Genomic DNA, 26,839 nt, shown 5'->3' with positions numbered 1-26,839 from the left:
TCATGTCCTGTTGTGTAATCCATTGTACTATTTCCCTTTTGTGTCTTAGGTTCACTGTGGTGGCGATGCAGTGACCTACAGCACTGTGAAAGCTTCCCAGTCTTCTGCTGGAGCCTCCACTGATCCCAGCAACCTCTACGCTACCATCAACTAACCAACCACATGACAGACCACAGACCACTTCATATCATTACATTTGTTTTGTATTGAGTGTTCACTAGTTAAAGCTTTCTGGTGTGGAAACAAAGTCAGTTTTTACTCCCTGAGTGAGTTTGGACTGAACTTAACCAGAATTCACCCATTTTATTAAGCTGTGTTAGTGGTACTGAAGTGATTCCTGTTAGAAATTTCTCTATGCAGTCCAAATCTTGATGATTATTTATTTAATATTTTATCCTCATGCTCTAACTCAGTTAGCATGCAGCATTGCACTGCTTTTGATGCAGCTACACAAATGCATCCAGGTGTTTTTTTGTTATTTCTAAGTGTTGTAATGTAACAGTGTTACAGTGTTATTGTTAACTTCACCAAGTGATCACCCTTTTTCCTCACTATATTGCTGTAAAAAGCTTTTTGTCCAGAAGGGGGAGTTATACGTTAACAAATAACACAATGTAAAAGCAATACAACATCCATATGGCTGAATGCCATACAATTACGCCATATATTGCTTAATAGACTTGCTGCCAGTCACATTATTGTCCTGTGATGGATGTACTTGTGCTGGGTGGTAGTTTGAGGATTGAGAGTGTTTATTTATAGCTATTTTAATTCATTTTAGATGTTTTTTCAACCTGTAGTCGTTTTATATGCATTCGTGCATCATTTTAATATTCCTTCCTCCTGTAATATCATATCGTTATAATTATTTACAACCATATTTTGTACTCTTTTTAAATTCAATTTAAAACTGATATTGTAATGTGTGTGGTTAGACTTTAAGTTCCCCTCCACTAAAAGATAGTTTTCTTTAAACTTTTGAAATGAAATGTATTTGCATATTTATATATTCTGATTTTTTTTTAATGAGGGAGAAGGGGGTAGGTCGCATTTTAAGGATTTTAATAGGATAATTGAACTTTTTATGGAAAAACATCAGTCACACGTTATTATTCAAATAGAGTACTTTATATACATCATAAAACATGTCTGGAGAGAATCTTTAATAATTATATTACACTCTGTTTTATTCATACTTAGAGCTAACCTTGTTAAGCACCTGAAAATGTACAAAATGTGCCAAATCAACAGATGCAACAAGAGGCAAAAAAATCCCATTTGTTGCAGAGATATCACTTGTTGACGCCTCCGTCCATCAGAATCCACCAATCAGAGAGCAGCGTCGGTTCCAAATATGGTAGAACGGACTCTTCGGCCCTCCCCTCTTTGTTGGTTCGACCAATCATAAGCCGCCGAGCGTTGGAGGCTGCCGGGGAGACGAGCTGCGGAGGGATAGAGGATAACAGTGGGTTGCTAGAAGGACCGTTTATCCCCATTTAATCATGTGAGGGATTGAAGAGGGCTTTTTTATCAACATGAGGTCGGATTTTCTGGGGAGACAGTTGATATTGAGGCGCCGTGCAGGCTGCTGACGGGCAGGAATGCACAGAGGAGGTCATTTTCCCGGACTGGGGTAGAGGTGGGAGGCAACGGCCCCCGCAGAGCTGCGAGACCAGCTAGCTTAAAACAAGCATGACTTCCGGATAAGATTTTCAAAATTAAAAAAAACACAGACCGGGAGTTGTTTTGTTAAACATTCCGAGACCTTTACTCGTGCACCTGAAACCCCTCAGATGAAGAAGTGACGGACTTACCTGAATGCTGTAACGCTGCTAGTGCTAGCTCTTAATAAACGCAAGATTGACACACGTACTGCTTTTACTTAGAAGTCGATTTTGCTCTATTTCCGGCTTAACGGCTGTCGGCGACTTGTAGCTTGACACATACAAGAAGGGGTGAAGTTACAAAGCCTTGAACCAAAACAAGACTTTACAGCCTGTAGTGGACAACGAAGCCTTGTTATGAATGGGACCTACCTCCTCTCACTGTGCGTTTTTCGATTCAAATGCCTTTTAAACCGGAGGGTCCGTCGTTTATCTGAAACCGGAGCCTCGGTGGAAAATACGGTACGGTTGGATTAATAACGGTTGGAATATTTCAGCGGATGCACTCAAACGAAAAAAAAACCCCTGATAACGAGATGAACTTGTGCCTGTGATACTCACATGTGAGTTTTGAAGACGCTGAAAATTTTAATTTTGTATATTCTGCCAATGTAATATCATTTAAAAGAAACTAGCATCTCTTTTATACTCATTAATGAGTTTATACACCGCAGGTAAGTTAGGGCTGGATATGAAAAAAATCAAATATCATGATACTTTTGATCAAATACCTCAATATCAATATTGCGATAGTATTGTAGGAATGACTATTGGTGCTTTCACAAAATATTTACACAATGAGATTTTTCATAATTAATCATCAGTAATGTTTATATAGTGACTAAGTGGGTAAACGCCAATAATAGAACAGCTGGAACAGTCAAAAGTTCAGAAAATGACATCACTTTACTGTAATGCAGCCTTTAAAACCAAGAAAACACAACTCTTATCAGGATATTACAATATCCAAAATACAAGATGATATCTAATCTTATATCACAATATCGATATATTGCCCAACCCTAACCATAAGTGAAGCTTATCTTTATGTAGGGTATAAGTGTTTTTGCATCAGTATAAGGAGTCAACTGCTAGAAATGTTTGTTATTTGTGTGATTGTCAATGTTTATTTTATCATGTTCAATATGATTTTGTCTATATGTGCTACAATAGGATGTTAAGTGTCATTTTAGATGAATAGTTTCTTTTTCTTACAGTTATTGTAAGATTTCTATTCATTAAATGAGTCTTTGTCAACTGTTGCTGTATTGGGCAGGGTTTTGCTTCCCTTTAGGGATTTCTAGTCATGTTGTCAGGAGTTAATACTCCATTGTAGTACCAACTTTAACTGGGAAGTACCTGAAAAAACACCAGTGTTCCTTCATGTAAACAGATACTTGGTGTAGAAACCTGTAACTGTATTTCCAGCCTCACTTAAGGGTGCGAATTGTGTTATAATGAGGTTGATGTTGTGGTTTTTTTGTGTACCCTATCAGGTTTACCCTTGAAAATCAACATGTACTGTTTAACACTGACAACTAAGGAGAGGCTCTTGTAGCTGGAGGAGGATTGCCTACCTTTACACTTTCTCCTCCTCCTCCTCCTCCTCCTCCCTCTCGCCCTCCTGGGATCAATGACTGGACCCAACTCCCCGAGCCGGGCCGGCACCTCCCCGGCTAAGCTGAGCAGGCACGGCCGGTCCAAGAGCACCAGCTCGCACTGCCTCCTCCGCTGCAGCACCCAGGAGGAGTCCTCCGCCTCTCCTCCTAACAACAGCTCCCGGTCGCCCGGGGAGGAAGAGGAGAAGGATGGAGGTGTGCTCTTCTACGTTAACCGCACTGGTTTTCCCATCGAGAGCGTCACCTGGGAGAGGATGTGGTCCCATGTGGCCGTTGTGCACCCTGAGGGCCAGGAAATGGTGGACAGGATACGAAATGCTGCATACCTTCCCAAGGTAAGCCACCTGTGATTGGTTCATCCCTCGGTATTAGAAGTTGTGGACAAAATAACGCTTCATGACAACATTTTAGCTTTAAATTCCTGCCACGATGCTACAGACATGGGCTTAGTGGGTTGACGATATAAATATACTGCAACAATACTTTTAAGGAAGTGTTAACAGCCTCTTCATGTGTAGCTGCTGTGTAATGAAGGAATCCAAAGGTCTCTGCACTTCTTACAGTGTTTGAACCGGCGCTGTTGTGCTCTGCTGTGACAAGACAGGATGGATGAGTAGTGTGTGAGAGCTCAGGTTTCTTCCTGCAGGCTGCTCATATGCAGCCATTCTAGGACGGGACTGGTCTCACTGGGTTGCCACTCTGTTCTTCCAGAGTCACACAACCACTGTTGGAGTTCTGACCTTATCAAACATGCTTGATATTTATACATCGTTGATTGTATCATGATTGATTACTCTGTTGATGATTTTGTCAGTTCATTGATTAGATGTTTGGTCCATAAAATGAGAAGAAGTCACCGGAGCTGTGATCAGCTGACAGCCTGCTGATTGAATCAGTGTTTCCAGTCACAGTCGTTCTCTCAACCAGGCGGTGCGTTCAAATACGACTGCTTCCTACACTGATCCCTGCTGCACTACGCTGCTGCTGCTGGCAAAGCTTTGCCTCCAGGTTCCTAACATGGCTGGAGGTAGTCTGGAATTCAAATGTCTTGCTTTGGGCCCGCTCTTGTATATCCGGGAGGGTTTCTGCATTGAACGTGCAGCATGCTGCTCGTCTAATCCAGGAAGCATCTTACAGCAGAGCCGTCAGCGCCGAGCTAAACTGTATTTCCATTTGTTGCAATAAACAGTTTAATCTACGACGAGAGTGTTTTCCTGACTGAAACGTCAGAGAAGATGACGTCTTGTTCTGTCTCGACTGACAGTCCACGACCCGAAGATGTTCAGATTACTGTCACAGAGGAATAAAGAAACCAGGAAGTATTCACATTTGAGCAGCTGGAAAAAGACTCAAAACAATTAATTAATTATCAAATTAGTTGTCAACTAATTTAATAGTTGGCAACTAATCAATGAGTAGACTAATTGTTGCAGCTCTGTTGTCATTCTAGATTAATCTGTGGATGTTTTTTTAGATGATTATGATTTTTTTTACATGCACTCACTAAGAAACATTTCATAATATTTCTACTTCAAGGTTTTCTCTTATTTCTCAGTTTGCACGCTGCTCTGATGTCAATGAAGTCTTTACAACTGTGATGTGAGTCATGGCGTCAGATGATGTGTCTTCTAGTCAGTGCGAGACATAATGGCTGTCTTTAGAGGAGCGTGTGTGTGTGTGTGTGTGTAAGTGTGTGAGTGTGTAAGTGTGTGTGTGTGAGTGTTGCATGGTTTAGGTGTGAATATCAAACTGTTTTCACACTGTTTCACAACTCTTTTAGGGGTACGCTCACACTCTCTCTCACACACACACACACACACAAATACATCACATTACCATGACAACAAGTGTGCTAAATCGGGGCGTCGTACCTGTCAAGTGATGTTAAAACAGTTTATTTGTATTTGTCAGAGTGTTAATGACTCATTGTGACTCCTGACTCACACACACACCAAATACACACTATTTTATATATATATATATAAATAATAAAGGGCTGCAACCAACGATTAATCTCATCATTGATAAATTTGCAGTGTTTATTTATTTGTTTTTTGATGAATCGATTCATTGTTTCGTCTAGAAAATAGTGAAAAATTTCCATCTTTAAAACGCTTGATTTGTCCAACTAGCCGGCCGAAATGTAAAAATATTCAGTTTACAAATATTTAGAGAAAAAAAACCCCCATTTTTTTTAAAGGAATCAGAAAGTTTTTGTCACTTTTTCATCACAAATGACTGATCTACTTTGTTTCAGGACTATATTGTGTATATATAATTATTACAGATAATTTAAATTATGACCAATCAGGAGTTGAAACAACACAGACAGACAGGTTAAACGTTGGCGTTAAAGTTTTCATGTTTAAGCATCAGTGAATGTAAGACTCAGCTGAAAGAGTGTGTTGTTCTACAGCTGGTCCTGACCTCTGACCTCTGACTGACTTATTGAGAATCTCATTGCAACAAAGAATGTTCTGTATATCACTTAACTTGAGCTTTACATCACAAGAACTGAAAGCATGATGATGATGGACACTAGTGATCACTTACAGGCGATTAAAAAAACACACAGTATCAGTAGTAATAATGTCTGTTTTGGGTCATTTCTTCTATTTTGAGCAGCATTGTTTGCAGCAGCAGGACAGACCAGCCGGTGAAAGACTGGTTCTTCAGGCTGAAAGAAATGGCGACTCCAGCTGTAAGATATACATCGTCCGAGGCCTCTAGCTCCAGATTTTCCTCATAGTTTTCCCGTCAGTGATTCTGATGAATGCTTGTTGTGTTTCAGCCTGTGGAGGAGGGAATGCTGGTTGTTGTTTAGCTCTGCTAATTGGCCATGTGGTCATTAGTGACCCGGTTGGCTGGCGGTGCCAAAATCACATACTGTTGTCCCGGACTGAAGGACAGAAGGAGGACGTGCACACATGAGCCGCTCGTCTGTATTGTTTATGGAAGCCTTTGGTCATAGATTAGAATAACAGCTCGTGAATATCTCTACACTGACCCACATGGGTTAACTGTAGCTTTAGAGAGAGAGACAGAAGCAGGAAGAGAAACAGAAAGAGGAATAACTTTAGTTATTGGGACATAGTGTGATATGAGAATAAGAAATAAACATCAGTTTTTACAGAGAATAGAGAAGTGCAACCGCAAGTGTATGCCTTTTAAATGTGTGTGAAAAGTGGTGTCAATCATGAGGAGGAACACCGGAAATCACGGAATGTAAAGGTTTATTCTCGACTGTTAACAATAAGGATATGAAGATATTTCAAAGCAACATGTGAAGGAACCTTCAGGTAGTTTCCACAGCAGCTCTGAGCAGAGCGTATGTGGCGTGGCTCTCCGTGCCCTCATTAACAGAATAGAAGTTTTGGCACCGCGAACAAATAATCCCTCTCATACAATCTGGGTGCTGGATAATCTCTGGATACCAACTGGACTACCTTAAGGACTTCTAATAGGAAACAAAGCTGGAAAGAACTTGATATATCAGCACCGACCGAATGATATATTTACCCTAACAATTCAGGTACCAGGATGCCTCAAACATCACTGTGATTCGATTGAGCTTTTGGCCGTTATTCACTTTGCAAACATGTTCTGAGCTTTTAATCTGAAATATAACCCATAACTAAAACATGACACGGTTGAAACTGCTCACCAAACAAGTAGGATTCATTTCCATAATCTATTAAAGGCCCATTGTTCTGGAATAAAATGTTTCAGTTGAAAGTGTGACGACAGGATTTTATTTTGGATGGCATTAACAGATTACGTTTAAATCAGGCCTTTCCAGCATTTGCAACAGCAGAACCAGCTCAATAGAAAACAGTAATAAGAGAAACAGCTGCATGACAGATGGGACAAAATTATTACATTTTTTTTATGGGATGCTTTCTTAATCATCACATGACTGTAAATTACACATCTCAGGGTTCCAGATCGAGCCAGGCTCGCTGCTGAAACTGATATCTTGTATATTCTGCAGAAGCTCGTGTCATTTTGGGGGTAATTCAGGATACAAACAGGCGTGTTTTTCGGGTCGGGATGTTGATACGTACGGACATCTGCCGACGCGGATTAGTTTAGACAGATGCACTCTGAGGAGAAGAATTAGAGGCTACGGCGGTAATCTCAGAGAAGGTGTTCTTCAGTGTGATTAATGTAGTCTCTCAGCTGCTGGAAGTAACGCCAGTCCTCAGGAACAAGGTCGTCAAACAACCAAATAAAAAAGGTGGTAATCGCGGTGAAAGAGGGGAGTTTCATGTCGAGGCTTAATCGTTTCTCTCTCAGCTGTCTGTCTTACTCGCACACACAAAGAGAGAGAGAGAGAGAGAGAGAGAGAGAGAGAGGGGGGCATTCCTTGGGATGTCCCGCTCTAAAGATATCTCAAAAGCAGGAAATACGATCCCTCTCTCTCTCCCTCTCTCTCTCTCTCTCCATCCTTTTTCATTTTTAATGCGCACAGAGCAAAAGTGCATTTAAGGTAATAGAGGACGCTGCTACCTGTAGTATCTCAGCGTTACTCCCGCCTGCTACTTTGATACATTCATGATACAAAAACATGTTAAACATGTTAGTTAATTGAGAATAAGTTTTATTTTGAAGGCTGGAAATATTGCCATATGTTCCAGCCTTACTTTGCTTGTCCCTGCTGATATTAGATATATACCGGTACTGCCTGATCAAACGGTTAAAGAGGTCTAATTTAATCTGTATTGAGCTGTAAGTATGTGATGTTAAAATGAGCTTCAGCCTTGTATTGATTTGTCTTGTTTTTCTGTTTCTACTCCCCATCCCCCCCCTCGTTTCCTTCAAACAATTCAAAATTCAAAACCCAGGAAGGTCATAACCGACACTATGACATAGCCTTCTTTCCTCTCTCTCTCTCCGCTCTATCTTTTGTTTCTGCTGTTGGGTAGGTCAACTTAGTTCAAGAGCTCCAGCAGAAAGGGGGGCAGACACGGAACTTTTATACCCAGCGGAAGGCGCTAAAGCTGGGCGACGATGCTAGCTCGCCTCCTGGCTCTGGAGAGGAGAGTTGGAGGTCCATGAGAAAGAGAGAGCTGGGTAAAAAAAAAGGAGTGACAGAAGAGAAAATAGAGGAGGGTCTGTAACAGATATGAGTTGGAGAAGAGATAAGAGAGAGAAGGGAAGGCGGAGGAAGGAGAGGAGGTAGAGGAAAAACAGGAAGGGAGGTAAAGACAGATTAATTACCAGTCTAAACTGGGACTATGAAGCAACAATCTCCCAGCTGAACTCTTAATGAAGAGGAGTGTGTGTGTGTGCACATGCTGTACATCTGTGCACGCTGTCAAATCAAGATCTTACAGGATACTAATCACTGATGGATGAATGTTTATATTTTAGCTGTTCAGCCGACTCTGTTTCCCACGAAGTTCACACGTTCACACCGCATAAGAACTCTGACTCCTCTGTACGTTCACACACAGTTCGGATGTGAAAGACTGAGACAACCGTGACCAAAGTAATTGCCTGATTTTTCCAGTTAACATAAAATTTCATAGGATGTGTTGCTGACTTTCCATCAGAGCTGCTATAAGCAGTTCAGCTAAAACGCTGCAGTTTCTTTGCTTCATATAGAGTCATACATTCGTCACGCCGTCTTTGGTCTTGATGTAAAAAATGTTGCAAAATGTGAATCCCACCAAAACACAGAACTGAAAGGTCAGACAGCTGTCAGTGCTGAGTGAGTCTCTAACTTCATCTTTTTAAAACAAGGCCTTTTTTTACAGATATAGAGAGATACAGAGATTCTGCTCTGATTTGTGATGATAGCAGCAGAAAGACGGCGGCTCTAACTGACATTTCGGTGTAGCAGAGAGAACAGAGGATGATGAAAGTGAGGGATCACCACTTATATCACTCCCTGACCCTGCAGAAAGCAGCTTTAGAGAGTGTGTGTGTGTGTGTGTGTGTGTGTGTGTGTGTGTGTGTGCCAGCTGATGCAGCCGGTGTATTATGTGCTAGTGAGGATTTCACTACATGAGAGATTATGTGGCAGTAAAACCTGCTATTTACTGGTCTTGACTGGCTGGCTGACTGGTTTTATGACTGCGTGATAACTGGAGGGTCGACACTTGAAGGCTGATTTATTATTCGTCGGTTTAACTGACTTTTACTGGCTGAATAACAGGTTGACTGATTTATTAACTGGATGAATGATTTTACTGTGAACTGGCCACATACTTTTGGTTTGAGGCTGTTTTTCATGGTCAAAGGAAATCTTAAGACTGATACTGATATTTTAGACAATAGTGTGCTTTTAATATTTTATATTCAGGAGTTCGTTACTGCTTCCTCTTTGTTGCAGTCAAGAGTGTGTAAGGTTGAAGTCGTCCATGTTGTTGTGTTGTCTTTCTCCTCGGCTCTATTCGTGCTCTAAATAAACAGCGAAACACAAAACCCACAGGAAATGAGAGGGCTGGTTCGCTGCTTCCTGCGTACTCTCTCTCTCTCTCTCTCTCTCTCTCTCTCTCTCTCACACACACACACACACACACACACACACACACATACAATCCACTTGTGTGTGTGAGAGGAAGTGCTTTTGCTTTTTTTTTTTTTTTTTGTGTTGCTTGAGTCTGACTCACTTTCTGCCGCTGCGTTCGTGTCCTTTTCACGATCTCGTTTCCTCTCTGAGACGCTTCCTGTGGAGGTGACACAGGTGCAGAAACGGCAGCAGAGTGCTTTCATTTTTCACCACAAGCCTCTTTTTCACAATGCGTCTGTCAGCCCGGCGGTCTGAAGGCGGTGAACACCGCGTAACCCCGACATTCTGGGTTAGAAACTCGCCTCTGTCATATCATATCCTGTGGTTGCCCGCCGTCAGCTGACGGATAATATACATCGGTTTTGTTTCTCTTTTTGCACATAATGCTACCACAGTTACCACTAGTGGCTGTATGATGAGTCATCTATGTAACTATCTGTCAGAGAAACCTGCAACATGTTGACATCTAAGAGGAGGCGATTATCCCAACAAACACAGGTCGCTTCAACTTTAACTTCAAAAAATAAAGCTTCAAACAGGCTTTTTGTGCTTCACAATAAAAGCACATGAGATGAGACTGAGGCTGTTCAGCACTGGTTGTTAAAGAATTCCTGGTGCATGACAGGAGGATCTGTGGTTGGTTGGTCAACTAGTGACTTACACCACAGTCACTTTCAGGCTGCATGGTTTTGAAGACTGCAGCTTTAATTGAATGTTCTAAATGTGAGAGTGAGAGTGGTGTGAGTGTCGGCACTAAAAGCCGTAATGAGTCACGGGACGTTGAGAAGGCAGATTTGTAAAGATGGTGGAAGGTAGTTTGGAGGCTCTAAACATTGCCACATGTCTAACACTCTCTCTCTCTCTCTCTCTCTCTCTCTCTCTCCCTCTCTCTCCCTCCCTCCAGCATCCCGTTCCCTCCGTTCCGACCTTCAAACCGTCCATGTCGGTCCCAGACTGGCTGGTGGCCATCCAGAACTACATGAAGGCTCTGCAGTATCCTTTAACACAAACAGAACACACACACAGCAACAACAACAACAACAACAACAACAACACGTTACCCCGACAACTGACGTCACGATAGGAGCTACACCTGTCAGATGAAGTCAGTTCTGTTTGTGTCTGACTTCCACAGACTTTAAAAGCGTTATCAAGGGACCAACATGACAGCAGCTTCAGGAGCGCTCTGTCAAGTGTTGACAGACAGATACACTGAAAACCTCTGTTGTCCCCTAACAGTCACATCAGATACAACCACACAGGAACCCAGTTCTTTGAGATCAAGAAGAGCCGTCCGCTGTGTGGGTAAGTGTGGCAGCTTTGAACATGACATTTAGTAGTTCACATGTAGAGTTACACATGTTTATAATCAGAATTCCCATGCAAACACCTCAGGTTGATCATCTTAACTGCTTTCAGATCATTATTGGCTTAAGTATATTTCAATTTATGCAACTTTTTCCTATAGTTTGATCTGGTTATTCCCAGTAATCTGCTCATAATATGGATGCAGACATAGTGAGCAAAGTTTCTAATCATCTTAATAAGGAGATCTTGATCTAATGGAGGTCTTGTTATCTTCCTGATTAATACAGTAATACTCTGGATAATGTGACTCATGATAATCAGACGATAGTTTGATTCAATAATATACTGAAGCTGTTAGCAGAGAGACCCTGACCTCCCTGTAGAGGTCTGGAACCTGAGGAAACAGATCAATAAAGCCTCATAAAATTACATAACAATGAGGCATTTATAGAGTCTGTAGTGATGCAGCCTTTTCACATAACTCAGGTTTATGGATTGATTTGTTTTGGATGTCATGCGCTAATTCTACAGCAATAAACAACTGCACGTCTTCCTCTCTAAAAATCTTGTGCTTGTGATAAATATGACCTTTAAAAAAAACAACACTGCAGTTTCCCTTCAGATTTTCTGTAAATCTGCTCTGATAGTAACAGTCCTATTTCCGCATCTCTTCCTCTTTCTGTTTTCTCCTCCTTGTTTTCTTCTAATCCTTCTGCTTCACCTTACAACCCCTTTCTCTTGTCCTCTGTTCTATTCTCATCCCGCATCTCTGCTTCTCCGTCCTCGTCTATCCTCCTCTCCCTCCCTCCCTCCCTCCCGCTGCTCCTCTTATTCTTCGCCTTCTTCCACCTTCCCCGCCTCCTACTCTCGCTCATCCTCTTCCTCTTCCTATCTCCTCCAGGTTAATGGAGACGGCGAGAGAAATGATCAGGGAGTCTTTGCCAATCAAATGTCTGGAAGCCGTCATCTTGGGAATGTATCCTTTCTGCGCACACACACACACACACACACACACACACACACACACACACACACACACCAACCACTGGGCTAAAGGTTATTTTGTTATCTGTGGGTGAAATCAATGAGACATGTTGCTCTAATGTCCTAATGCCACCCTTTCCAGTTCTTACTGAACCGTGTTGCCTGGCAACAAGCCCACTTCAAAGTTTAACCCCCCACCACACACACACACACACACACACACACACACACACACACACACACACACACACACACACACACACACACACACATATACACATATAAGCCGAGTATCATCAGGCAGAGCTTAAATTTTAAAGCAGCAGTGTTTCGTTTTTGCAACATTTAATTTTGAGAAAATCTGCAGTTTTGTTGGAGCGTGACCGATCAGGTCAGTTACAGTTTAAAATTTTAATACTATGCAAGATTATTTGGCTGCAAAGACAAACCGAAGAGAATCAGTGGTTGCTTTTAGTCGTTTTTTTTTATGATAATGGAGCCACTGTGGCTAAACAACTGTAGACTCCCTAGATCCCTGATGTTTTGAAAGCTCTAACAGCTGCCTGTCCGTGGTTGTGTGTATTTAAACTTCCTGTATGTTCACACATTAAATCTCACATAGTGTTACTCATAGGGTTGAATGACTGGACCCGTAGACTCACATGTGACCGTTAACAAACATGTTTAAAGGCATTGTTGGAGCAAAAAAAACATATTCATTACAAAAGCAGAGATTCAGGTTCACTACTGTTTGTAACGTTGGAAATTTGAGATTTCAGCCTCATTCATCTTTTGATCTTATTGTAAATTTCCTTGGATCCTTTATGCTTTTATTATAGCGACAGTGGAGAAGTGACAGGAAAGAAAGAGGGAGAGAGAGACATGCAACAAAGATCCACTGCTGGATTCGAACCAGCGACTCTGTAGTTGAGTGGCATGTGTCTTAACCAGTAGGCTACCAGCATGTGCTCATAACTGTAAAAAAAAAAAGTTGAGCAGCAACACATTTGTTGATTTCAGCTCTTGAAATGTAAGAATTTAGAGTTTTTTTTCTTGGTTTAATTTTCAACTGAACACATTCTCTGTAATGTGTTGTCAATGCATTTTCACCTGTGTGATTATATTTACACAGTAAGCTTTGTGCAAATATAATCATCCACTATGCAGGATGTGAAGGAGGTGTGTGGTTCAAACAGTGCACTACAACAGCTTTTGGAGGATTTTTGTCAACACATGAGAGGTTTCTGTGTCGTTCTGTGAATGGATGGTCCAGTTTCACTGTGACGTTTCTCCAGGGCTGTCAGGGTGGCGGCTGACAGTGACTTTAATTAAGACTGGCTTTCGCCTACAGATGAAAGGAGGAGAAGGGGAGGGGTAATAGAGAAAGTGACAAGAGCTAAAAAGGAGGAAACAAAAAAAAGGGTGACGAAAAGAAGGGGACATGAGACCTGGAGGGAGTGAGGGGGGGGGATAAAGGAAAGAGAAGGAATGGAGTGAAAAGAAGATCTCAGTCTGAAGGATTTGCTGCCGTTTCATGCCCTTTAAACACCCTCAAACTGTCGCATCAGCGAGGGATAGATAGAGCGTGTTTGTGTAGTGTCACCTTTCACCGGGCCCTGAGGTCATCCACACCGAGAGAAAAAAAAGGACATCAGGCCCCAGCGAGAATTGAACTCGCGACCCCTGGTTTACAAGACCAGTGCTCTAACCACTGAGCTATGAGGCCTTACCTGCACATACAGGTGAATGATCAGGTTTTCAGATGTTAATGGCAGCGGAGGACACGCCCTGTCCACATACCTGCTATTGTCAAGATAACGTGACACCAGACAAACCAGTCGACTTAATGTCTGCACCGGCCGGTAAAAATAAAACCTCCATTGTTTGAATCTGAGATCGCTTTCATCTCCGGTTAACGTGAGATGAAGTCACGATAATTCAACATGAAGCTGTAACACCGTTAACATTTAGAATATACCTGAAATCAAAACAGTTTCCAGCAGTTTGTTACAAAGAAAGAGAGAGACAGCGTGAGGAGAAGATAAAAAAAAAAGAGAGACAGAGAAAGAGAGCAATGAATAGTGACTGTTGTTGTAGCTTGTGGCAGTCGGAGCTGTCTGTCTGTCTGGAGTCTGTCCTCCGCCGCCGGTTGCTTTCCGTCCCTGTTAACAGCGATCTGAGTCCTCTCAGGATAGTCAGGCTTTATCTGAGGTCACACCAGCTCTGTGTGTGTCCGACTGTCTCGTTTTATTAACCATCACTGACACAAAACAAACAAAATGCTACATGATTAACTAGTAAATTTAGTGGCTCCAACCAAAAATGATACAAAAGTGTTGTCCTCACAGCTTTGGTTATATTGTGCAGCTTTTATGTAATTTATGGGAAATGTGTTTTTTCAGGTCATTGCATGAATCATTTCAAGGAAATTCAAGGCCTGGAGTTTGCTTATGATGCAGATGAGGGAAGCACATGACTCTTGGTAAATAAAAAAAAAAGAAACTGTACATAGAGAGGATTTTATGTCTTTTCTTTTATTTTCTTATCTTGGATCTTGCCGCTTTTGAAATTTAGAGGAAGGGGAAGAGAATGTAGAGAGAAAGTCCCTGTTAGAAGAAGAAGAAGAAGGGGGCGAGTGAGAGAGAGAGGAAGGAACAGAACAGATATGGGGATGGAAGAAGGAAAAGCAACAGAGAGGGTGAATTTGAAAATCCACTGGATTAGCTCTGTGCTATATCCATAGATTAGCTTTCTCACTTACGATGTAGAACTGTTGTATTTGAATTATCTGAAGTCACATTAGAACATGTCTGTCTTTAATTTTCATTCTCTGCTTGGTCAACTCCTGTCGTTTTACATGTGCTATATAAATAAACTTGACTTTAATTTAGCTTTACAGATAGAAAGACTGATATGTAGGTAGATGGGTGGATGGATAGATAGATAGATGAATGGATGGATGGACACGGAGAGCTGACTCTCGTGTTATTTTAACTCGCTCATTGAAGCATTGGAGCGTATGTGAGAAATCGAGGGGTGCTGCTGTTCTCACAGCCTGTGTTAATACTGATAACTCTCGTAGTGGTTTCTATGGCAACCACCATCACTGACACTGAGAAGGAGAGGGTTAGAGAGAGAGAGAGAGAGAGAGAGAGAGAGAGAGAGAGAGAGAGCCACTGTTGGCAGCGTCACATGTCCTCCATCACAGGAAGTGTGTTTGTTTAATGAACCATTCAGTCAAAAACCACAAAATGTTCAAGGCACCAAACTGCACATTATAATTGTATTTGTATTTGTATGACAGTGAATGATATACACTTATATTTCTAATGGGCTGTAATGCAGACTGTGATTCAAACCTGGTTGTTATTTAGCTAGCACACAGCTAACGGCTAACCAAGTAGAGGATCAGTGTCTGGGTTTGGTGGTGGAGCCTTCTGCTTTAACACTGCAGGCTTCACTATAGGAGATACTCACACATTGGTATGTGTGTGTGTGTGTGTGTGATGAGCGGTGTAGTTGTGCGGATGGCCCTTTGTGAATATCTAATGAAAAGACAGCAGTGCGGTGGCATTCAGGCTGCTGAAGTGACAGACAGGCGCTCTGACCAATGAAAGGCCTCTGTAGGAAGAGGAGAACAGATTGTTTCTATTGGTCGACAGAGTGTGTGTGTGTGTGTGTGGTTGCACATATTGCTACAGTTAGATCTGTGTCAGTGTTGAACTCTTTGAAGAATGGACTAAATATAGACCCCATTCAGTTTGTACCCTTGCCCTAACTTAACACTTTTCATGAATAGACCTCATCTGCTTTAAAACTGTGCTGAATGACCTTGTGATTTGTGAGAATATTGAAGTTTGAAGTCATTACTATAGGTTACCACACACACACACACACACACAGCAGACTTCTGCATGGTCATCACCCCCTCAGGCTTCTGATGGCACCAGATAACTCACTGTCTTTTGTTTTTTTTCTTGTTAAATAACAGCAAAACACAACAAAGAATCAGACAGATTCAGTCAGACAGGAGGAGCTGCACAAACACACAGTCACCCCGGCAGTCACAGCACCATTGTTTACCCCGTGGCATTTTCATAGTATTGGCCTTCAGAGAGTCAGACTGAATATAATTCCACATGACTCAAGCTGCTGCTGCTGCTGCCTCTGCTGTGACGAATCCAAACAAATACACTTTTCACTTTACTTCACTTTCACTAATAGTGAAATTTTCTTTTTTTTTTTTCTCAGGTTTATAGTGTAAATGAGCAGCTTCAGTGGTGCACACAGAAAGTATGTGGTCATTAGTTCATCGCATAAATCCAGTCTTAAAGGTGCACTATGCAGGATTTGTCAATTAGTGTTTGTAAACACACAGCATTCAAAGATGGCCCCGCCCCTCCCAGCTCAACAAGCGAGCGAGAGAGAGAGAGAATGAAGAGAGTGAGCTATCAAACAAAGCCGTGAATCGGATAAATAAAAGGTTATTTTCTGATTGGTTCACGGCAGTTACATTCTATAACAAGAAAATACAGGCGGAGGGCAGAGTCTCTGTAGATAAATGATTTAGATGGATTACTTTTGCAAGAGTCTATACATTGTTTTTTATGGAAAATCCTGCATAGTATACCTTTTTAAAGTATGAAATAGTTAAAAAATACAGCATGTCAGACGGCACCAAGAATAAAAACCCTCAAGCTCCTTCCTTAACTCCGGTGTGTTGTCCAGCTATCTGACCAATGGGTTGACATCTCTCGAGCGTTTCCCCATCAGCTTTAAGACCCAGTTTTCGGGCCACTGCTTCCACCACGTCGTGCTGGGCGTATACTGCAATGGCCGCTACGGTTCGCTCGGCATGAGCCGCCGCCAGGACCTGATGGACAAACCGCTGACTCACCGCACGCTGGGAGAACTGGTGGCAGAGTTTGAGAACTCCTACAAGAGATACCAGCACACCCTGAAGAAGGTAAGAAGGACTGGAGGAGGGAGGAAGAGGAGGAATAAGAGAGGGGTATGTATTAGTAGAATCTGTAAGGGTGTGTTTGATTTTAACCCCTGCTTCTCCCAGGTGAAGATCGGCCTGTACGTGCCTCACGACCCCCACATCTTCCAGCCAATCGAGTGGAAGCATTTGGTGCTGAATGCGGCCAGACTGGGAGCTCAGGAGATGAGGAAGGAGCTGGAGAAACATGGCCGGGACATGAGGATGAAGGTACATACCTATACACACTCATATAGACGTAGGCATAAACTGAGAGGTTTGATTAGTTTTTAAGTAATGTTTTGATGATGAATTTATTCATATTTTTGTTCAAACAACTTACATTTAACATGGTTACATTTAACAAAATAAATGTAACCATTAAATGTTTTCTCCACTGAAGCATCAAAAATTTGATGATACTGAAGAATGTGATCAAATATTTAACACATCAGTTAAGGTTATGGTTTCCTACAGAGTTTATTATTAAGTAAATACTGTAGTTAATCAAAATCATATTCATTGTATTTTAGAAGTGGACAACATTGACTGTTTTTGTTGTGACTTTAAAGGAGTATTCTATCAATTTTGCACTGCGCTTCATTAAAGTTGGAGGACTTTTGAGACACAGATTTTCTGTTGAAAATTTGAATTTGGTAAATCGTTCCACCACCAGGAAACTACAGAAGAGAAGAGTCTGGTTAGCGACTTAAAGCCCTGTTGTGGTACCAGGAGCCTTTCATTGGTAGAGGGTGGTGAGCGGGAGGGAGCGTAGACCATGAATGAGGGAGTTCAGGTAGGCGGGAGCTGTTTTAGTTGCTGTTTTAGTTGCTGTTTTGTAAGTGAGTGTCAGGGATTTGAATGTACATGCGGGGAGGTCTGCCAGTAAGGAGTTGCAGAAGCAATGTGTGATATTACGAGAGCCTGTAGCAGGAGTTGTGTTTCATGCTCAGACAGGTAGGGTCTGTGAACCTTAAAGGTTAGTTGGTCATCAATCATGACACCCAAGTTTGGGACAGACTTTGTGGGCATGAGTTGGGTTGATTTAAGCTGGACACTGATCTGTTGTTGTATGGAGGGACTGGCTGGGAAGACAAGGAGCTCGGTCTTAGAGAGGTTGAGTTGAATTAGGTGTTCTTTCATCCATGCCGATATATCAGCAAGGCATGACGAGATCCGAGCCGAGACTGTGTGGTCTGCCGGCGGGAACGACAGGAAGAGTTGGGTATCGTCAGCTTAGCAATGGTATGAGAAACCATGGGAGCGGATGATGTATATTGAGAAGAGAAGGGGACCGAGCACTGACCCTTGAGGAACCCCTGTGGATAAGCTGTGCAGTTTGGACACTTCTCCCCTCCAAGATACTCTAAAAGATCTCCTTGAGAGGGAGGACATGAACCAGCGGAGGGCAGTTCCTGAGATACCAAGCTCAGTGAGTGTGGACAGGAGGATCTAGTGGTTAACTGTGTCAACAGCAGCTCACAGATCAAGCAACAACGGAGCTGAGGGCTGACGAGCAGCTCGAGCTGAGCGCAGTGATTCCTTAACTGACAGGAGTGCAGTCTCGGTAGAGTGCCCCCGCCTGAAGCAAGACTGATGACATCATCAGGGTTATTTTCTCAGACTTTAGAAAGCTCCATTAATCGCCACAAGACATCATACAGCTGTTTTTAACAGGCTGAGTAGTACGAGTGCCCCTGTAATGTAAAATATGAATGCAGAGTTGGAAATGCAAAGACAAAACTGCCCCTGTAAGTTCAAAAAAAATGCCAATGAATTAAAAGTTAAACTAAAGTATATTTCCTCAGAACGCTATCCTTTTAGTGCTTTTGTCAAGAGAGGCGAGTAAGTGTGCAGCCTGGAGCAGGAGAAAAAAAATTGGCAGTCAGCAGCAGAAGAAAATACCGACTGCACACAAACCACAACATAAATCAATCAAAATGGTTAAAAAAAACTGAACATTTGAGGGTGAAAATGCCTGTCAGGGACAAGTGGACCATTCTGAACAGTAGGAGAAAAGATAAACTGTTCTTAGTGGTCATATGTATGGAGTGTATACAAACATGCTATGTGACAGATGAGTACAATGTTCACAGAAAAGAGCAAAGTGCCTCTTAAAATCAAGTTAAGGGGGTAAGACATGACCCTTTTAAAAAGTGATTTTATGTGCAAATAAACAGAATAAATACAGTGACTGTACTGTACTGTTACTGTTTATGGTCACATGAACTGCATGTTTAGCATGTAGCAAAACAGATTTGCCACAATGTTCCTGCTAGCTTCAGCACTTATGTGGCAAAGTTAGTTTATATTCATATTTTCTTTGTTTTATTTGAATGTTATTCATCCTGATGTTGAGTTACGACCAGCGCTCACTTTAAATCCCAGAGCTTCCATCTGTCTGACTTTAAGTTGAAGAAACATTGAGTTTTCTTTCGTTGTGAAACATCAAACTCAACTTCAGAAATACACTCATTGTTTTGTTTTTTTTCTCCTCTTGAGACCGAACAAGGAAAACACCTTAATTTTTCCATGAGAGCAGAAATGGATGTAGTTTCCTTTGAGCCGAACATGGAATTATAAACTGTCAGGAATTATTTAGGGCATGATGGGGAAAGGAAGGAATGCGTGAGTGCGTGTTGATGTGTGTAGAAGAGAGAGAGGGTGTAAGTGTGTGAGCTGTTTGAGGTTAAATGTTAGATTTTTTCCCTTGTAATTTTCTGAGTAGTTTTCTTTGTTTTTGCCTTTTTGGAGTATAAAATCTGTAGTACACATGCAGTTCCAAGAAAAGCCAATATGTGAGTGTGCGTGTGGTTGTGATGCTGGTCTCGGTTAGTGGTAACATGTACTGGACTGCATGTCAGCAGGATATGTAGGTCAGCGAGTTTGCAGCTGTCACACACACATACAAATGCTATCATACGAACATGCATGACTCTGGTCAGCTGTGTAGTGGTTTGTGAGACTTTGGGATAATCTCTGCCGCGCTCCAGAGAATGTGAATTTATTATAAATAGACTTCAGACTGTGTGTGTGTGTGTGTGTGTGTGTGTGTGTGCGTCTTTGTAAGGTCCCAATTAGAGCTTTAGACCCAGACAGTGAGGACATTTTTTGAAAATAGAGGTAACTTCTTCACAGGGTTGTGGTTTAGTTTCAGGGTTGGTGTCTATGGAATGCGTTACAGTATGTCAATGACTGTACTCGCATGTATGGACTAAAAAAAAAAAGTGTGTTTGGAATGTGAAGAAGTCACATTAACACCAGACTACTGCACGGAGAAACAGATATATACCGTTTCATGGTTTTAAAAAAAATAGTTGTGTTGAAGTTTCGAGCTAAAAAAAGGATGTAAGACATGTGAGGCAGAGGAAACACATGCAAGCAATCACACACACACACACAGTGACCCATATATCTATCACAACCACATGACGAATGTGGCCAGCTGTGGAAGATGAGCCACTTCCTGAGTTTTGCTTCGTCCAGGAAAACTTGCGCTCGTTCTGCAGTTCTTCTCCCGCTGCGCTCTTAATGATAACTGCAAATTGATGTTTAACACACACACACACAGACACACACAGAATGGCTCATTTGTAGCTTTTAAATGGTAAGTTTCTGCATGATTCATGTGTCACAGCACTCACACACTCACACATACATGCGTGTGCACAGTCGTATTGTTGTACTTTCTGCTCTGCGGCTGAATAGCAGCGGTGGTTGTTGGCGTCATGCTAGCATAATATCTGTACGTTGAAACGCCTGGAGGAGTTCAGTAACTGTGTGTGAGGGTGAAGCAGGGTGTAAATGGAAAAGCAGCGTGTTTCATGTGCAAAAAAAAAAACATTTTCACTGGATGAATGATTCCTTTCATTTTGTAGCAGTTGTACTTTTGTCAGTTTATTGATGACAACACTGTCACTAACGTTATCAATGTGTCTGGTTTTATAGATATCTTTGGGTTTTGGACTGTTGATCAGACAAAACAAATGATTTTGAACTTGTGATGGATCACAGTTGGACTTTTTCATAGACTATATGATTAATAGATTCATCAAAAATGAAACTTTTGTCCACTAGAGGGCAGAAAAGATTAAAAAAAACCCAGCTGAGATACTCATCTACTACATATCATCAGCTTATAAAGTTCAGGCTGACATGTTGGCAAACAGTTATTAATCACAGAGCAACAATATCAGTCATATGAGGTTGAGTTTTGTTCATCTGATACATTTCAGCCTAATATTCATTCTTTCTTTTTTAACTCTGTCTCTGCCAGATCCTCAGAAAACATTTGATGTACAACTTTCCTCACCAGAGAGTGTTTAACTTTGTCTGTTGGGCAGCTGAGAAAATCTAAAGTATGGAGCTGAAAATCTCAGTAGAGCTGCAGAGTTGGTTTGAATTCTCGGTGGGTTTGATACCAAGATTGTAATTTTTGTCATTTTTGTTTGTTAGATCCTGAAATCGTCCAGCGCCCAGTCACCAATCAAGGAACGGAGCCGGGGGAAATCCTTATCGCCACGCCGACGTCAGAGCAGCCCCCAGCGACGCTTCACGCAGCGCAGAGACAAATCGTAAGTGTTTTCTGTTGATCGTGTGTCTGGACTTTTATGCGTCTTTCCCCACAACATGTTCACTATTTTAGCAGCTAACATGATTTTCAGACAAAGACTTTAAATAATAGCTGGTGTCCAAACATACCAGTGAGCTCATCAGCATTTAATCACCAGCAGCGGTAACTGCTGGTGTTATTCAGCCCTTGTGTGTTTCTTCTTCTCTCCTCTCATCCCTTCCTCTCTTTCTCTCTCTCTCCTCATGGCTCTGCTCTTGAGGTCAAGGAGAGTTTATGCTTTGAGTGACGTGTGTGTGTGTGTGTGTGTGTGTGTGTGTGTGTGTGTGTGTGTGTGTGTGAGTGACATTAAATTTGGACTCTAAAGAATACACTGCTCTGGCATCTTGATGTGAACATCCCTCGGTGAGTTTGTGTGTTGAGCTCGACAGACTGCAGCAACAGCACCAGAGTCACTTACAGGCGCTAATCTCAACCTACAGCTGACACTGTGTGTGTGTGTGTGTGTGTGTGTGTGTGTGACTTTGTTGCAGACAGCTCAGCATTATCGCCAGGCAGAAGAGTCTCTCAGCTGACACGAGGCGTTGTCATTGAGTGTGTGTGTGTGTGTGTGTGTGTGTGTGTGTGTGTGTGTGTGTGTGTCCTGTCTCCTGTCTGACACACAGGATGTAAAGCCAATGATGCTGCTCCTATAGAATCAACATAAAACCAAACTTCATACTGAAATCTGTACATTTAAAGCTGAAAGCCTCAGTAGCCACAGAACACACATCAAAGAACACAAGTTGCTTTTTAAAGAGGAGCAACTCTTCATTCAGCATGAATAAACGGCATTTAAATCCCTTGAAGTGGGTTTATTTTAATCTCAACCTGCTAAATTTCTGGCCATAAAAATCCAACATTTTCATTGTTTTTTTTTTCAAAACTGAGAGCGCCATCAAACTAGTGAAAAGAGTAAATCTAAGTTATATAATGTATGTTACATATCTACTGTTGGGTGTTAAAAATGTGTTAAAATGATCCACTAGAACCTAAATGGATGAAATTCTTTTAGGGTTAAAAGTTTTTAAAAACAAGATGACTCACCGGTCCAGTTCAATGGCAGAGAAACTTTAAAACACACACACACACACATATGTATGCCGAGTGTGTTTGTGTGTGCCGTCAGCTGTGTGGGAGGATGTAACACAATCTGACACGGACAACAGCTGCAGCTCGTACTGCAGAGTCACCACAAACACACACTCGCCGCCACAATTAGTGACATTCCTGCCGTTGCCATTTGACACGGCATTGTCACGACCTTTTCTTATGAGAGGCTAAAGCGCCGGCTTAACGTCTGATTATACTGTGTGTGTGTGTGTGTGTGTGTGTGTGTGTGTGTGTGTGTGTAGAGAAACTATCTTTTCCAATCATCTCTATCAAATTATCTCCAACTGAATCAGTTATTAGATCATCCAAGACCACAAATGTATAAAAACCCCACAAATCAATTTAATTATAAAAACATCACTGTTGTATTTGAAGCCACAGACAGATATGATCTCAGCAGCTGAAGCTTTTACACTCGTTAGATTTGCACCAGTGTGTGTTTGGTTTGTCCACTATGAGCTATCTCAGCTTTCAGCATCAGCATCCAACATGATTAGAAATGAAAAATCATGTCATTTAAGGTGTTTTATTTATAAATGGTGCAGATTCAGTCACATGATTCGGTCCAGCATCCATGTTCAACATGTATATTACAAAGGTTTGATACCAGGAGGGAGAAGATAACTCATAGTAGCAACGCAGCTCAGTTTGAAGCTTTTCACGTTGTGTTTCGCTGGTCTTTGAGAGTTCAGAAATCCAGTTTTTTTGTCTTTTTTTCCTCCAGAAGTTGAAGAATTTCTAGTATTGACAAAAGTTTATAACCCTCAGGCCTGTGAATGTGATCCATTTACAAACTGATGCCCTAAACTCACAAAAAACAGGAAGTTATGAGGAGAAACGGCTTTTTAACCTGCAACACTACAATGTGCACATTTACACTAGTCTAAATTTTTATATGAAAACGTGTAAATCCACTCTGACAACACAGCGGTACTCATGTTCTTGTGATAGCGCTGACACTAGACTGAACTGTCTTTCTGCATCAGAGGTAATTAAATCTACACTGATCATAAAACAGGAGCAGCAGATGAAGAGAAGCAGGAGAGTCGGACAGAAGACTTTGAGACAATTGAAATGTGGATTATAAAAAAAAAAAGTTTCCTCATTAGCGTCAACCTGCTTCTTTTCCTTTCAGGGTTCAATCGGAGTCATTATTACTTAAATCCTCCAGTTAAAAGTCGACCGTTTCATCAGCGCAGACCAACAGAACGGAACATTATTGCTTTAAAGCACTTGAACGCTGCTACTTAGAAAAGCTATTACTGTTATCAACAGAGCACTTACACACTTTAACAACATGTTTCCACTTCAGACAGACGGAGTAATAATCTGCTGCTGCTGCTTTAAACAGCTCGGAGCGTGGACACTTCAGGGTGCACGGTGGTATTTTAACAGCATGAGGAAGACGTCTGAGAAGGCTGTTATCAGAGCCGCCTGTTACACACCAACAACACAACACTTAACTTTAATAAGTCACATAACATTCTTAACAAGTACAAAGACAGAATGTGACATTAAAAACATTATATTTGATTTTAGTAATACAGTTCTGTGATTCTTTTTAAACTAATTTTCTTCCTTCTAAGTGGAGATGAGAAAAAAGAAGAAAGAGGAGTGAAAATTAAACAAACAGGATGAAAAGTGAGGGAGTGGATGAGAAAAAGAACAGATGACAGAGAGTAGAGAATGGGAAGAAAATGGGAAAAGTTGGAAAATGAATATTTGGAGAGGAAGAAAGAAAAAAGAAAAAGGGGACAGGGCCTGGCAGATGACAAGAAGAAGAAAAAAAAAAAAGAGAAGAAGAAGAAGAGAGGAGGAATAAGAAGGCTGTCGGCTCTCCAGATTGGTTTTTTAACAAATTACATTTCTCCTTGATGTGTCAGAGAACGCAATGAAAGTTTCCCTCTAAGTAAATAAAAAGAGAGGAGAAAGGAAAGAAAGAGGAGAGAGAGAGAGAGAGAGACAGAGAGAGTTGACGACATGAGACATGAAAGGGCAGGACGAGAGAGAGAGAGAGAGAGAGAGAGAGAGAGAGAGAGAGAGAGAGAGAGAGAGAGAGAGAGAGAGAGAGAGAGAGAGAGAGAGAGAGAGAGAGAGAGAGAGAGAGCTGACAGGAGGATTAAATCTGTCGACTTTTACTGAGAAATGAGGGAACCGTCCTCCTCTTCATGTCGTTTGCTTTCCTTTTCACGGCTGACAAACAGTTTTGTTTATTTGTTTCTCGACAAAATGAGACGTTGACGCCCTTAAAGGAACAGTTCAACATTTTGGGAAACAACGGTGCTGATTTGCAGTCTTGCAGAGAGTTAGATGAGAAGATCAATATCACTGTAACGTCTGGACATGAAGTTGGTGCTGGGAGGTGATGACTGAATACACCTACAAACACATCCAAACCTGAACACTAACACTAATCTAGAAATTAAAGTTTGTAGTTTAAGGCTGAATTATGTCTTGTTGAACCTCTAGTTGACCTTTCACCTGACATGTACACTAATAATTACACAAGCCAGTATCAGCTGATTTCCTTGTTAAGGTGGACCAATTCTAACAATTGTAACAATTGTACTATTTTATTTGTTCTTTAATCCTTTTAGTTATGAGAAGTTACAGAGAACAGCTCGTTAGTTTTAAGACAGTTGAGGTTTGTTCTAGTTTAGCTCTACTGTGTAAAAATAACGAGGGAAATAACAGGATTTCTGTGATTTTTCTGTTATTTTTATACTGTTATGATGTTGAATGTTTATGTTAAACATGGTCAAAGGTCCAAAATTTGAGGTGAACGTATGTAAAACCTCGACTTCCTCCTCGTGGTGACATCAGCTGGTTCACGTCATCTGTTCTGCAGCCTTTGTTGCTACGGTTTTTCCATGATGTCCACTCTGATATTTTAGATCAGATTTGAGCTTGAACACGTACGGATGTATTTGAGTTTCCATTTCAAATAAAGAACAAGAAAAAGAAGTGAAATCCTTCTATTACTGTTAGTTTATGTAGCCTCTTGATCTGAGGGAAGTCTTAAAGAGACAGGAGCTACAGGCTGAACTGAAGGGCTGCATAAAGGACCAGTATGAGATAAATAAGGAGTCAATCCTGTAAAGAGCCCTAGAATATAAATATAGAGCTGGAAATGTGCATGATATCTCCCCTGTAAGAAAGAACTGTCAACATGAAGGAGGACTTCTACAACGTCACTGTGTGATCTGACCGTGTGTCTGCTCTCTCTCTCTCTCTCTCTCTCTCTCTCTCTGTCAGGCCGGCCTCGGTGGAGAGGAAACCTCCAGAGCTCAGCACTCTCAACGACGGCTACCAGATCCGCATCTGACGGGCCGCCTCCTTCACCTCACAGTCCTCCCGAATCCGTCCGGACCTCTCAGCCTCCCTGAAACAAAGAGTCTACCAGCCACCAGCGTTACTGGAAGAGGAGTCACCGCAGCTACTGTCAGCTGTTTGGATTAGACGAAGACAAAGGTGGACGATGAACACACACGTTGATATGTTACAAGAGCTTCACGGTGGACACTGTTTACCCGTTCAGTAGCAATGAATCCTCGACAACCACCTCGACCCCGACAGCCGCCACGCACAGTCACACACTTCAGTCATGTAGCTGAAACACTTCCCCTCTGAAGAAAGACGAGCGCATTTCTACATTTCTAACATTTAAATCAACCAGTAGTGAGAAACTGAACACTGAGAGCCGTCGTGTCCTGACAACAGACACAACCAAGTATTTCTCTGACCGCTAGGTGACAAAGTGTCAAGAAGGGCTTGAACAGGTTAGCGTTTGTCAATAAAAATAGATGAATTTATTCTTCAGTGAAAAGGACAAGTCGCCATGTGGGAACAAAACAAAACCAGATGAATTTCTTTGTGGTTTAGGCATGTTTTTATGTAAAATTATTATCATGAAGCCACTTTTATAGCACAGTTTTAGGGTTCAGAATGAAGGCAGTCAGTGTTTTTTACAGCAGGTGTAGTTGTCTTCTTGACTACTGCAGCACTTCGGCTTCATCTTAAAGAGAAATAAACAATCTGGAGGAA

The 26,839-nt window shown here is 41.6% G+C and overlaps 1 protein-coding gene and 1 non-coding gene across 3 annotated transcripts; one reads left to right on the top strand and one right to left on the bottom strand.

Moving 5' to 3' along the window:
• Window positions 1-1,127: 1,127 nt before the first annotated feature.
• vash2 (vasohibin 2) lies at window positions 1,128-26,322 on the top strand. 2 transcript variants are annotated; one of them, XM_067573397.1, is made up of 9 exons: window positions 1,128-2,126; window positions 3,161-3,618; window positions 10,705-10,793; window positions 11,049-11,105; window positions 12,010-12,084; window positions 16,821-17,058; window positions 17,161-17,304; window positions 21,529-21,647; window positions 26,051-26,322. In XM_067573397.1, the coding sequence occupies exons 2-9, from the start codon at window positions 3,298-3,300 to the stop codon at window positions 26,118-26,120; spliced, it is 1,113 nt and encodes a 370-aa protein (XP_067429498.1). In that variant the 5' UTR covers window positions 1,128-2,126; window positions 3,161-3,297; the 3' UTR covers window positions 26,121-26,322. The 2 variants fall into 2 exon arrangements, with proteins under 2 accessions (XP_067429498.1, XP_067429497.1); XM_067573396.1 differs by having other exon boundaries at window positions 1,129-2,227.
• Window positions 13,746-13,818, bottom strand: trnat-ugu (transfer RNA threonine (anticodon UGU)). The gene has a single exon. It is a non-coding gene; the product is annotated as a tRNA-Thr (tRNA).
• Window positions 26,323-26,839: the final 517 nt, after the last annotated feature.

This window comes from Thunnus thynnus, chromosome 18, assembly GCF_963924715.1.
Source record: "Thunnus thynnus chromosome 18, fThuThy2.1, whole genome shotgun sequence".
Classification (NCBI taxonomy): Eukaryota; Metazoa; Chordata; class Actinopteri; order Scombriformes; family Scombridae; genus Thunnus; species Thunnus thynnus.
This window is presented reverse-complemented; position numbering and strand designations above follow the sequence as displayed.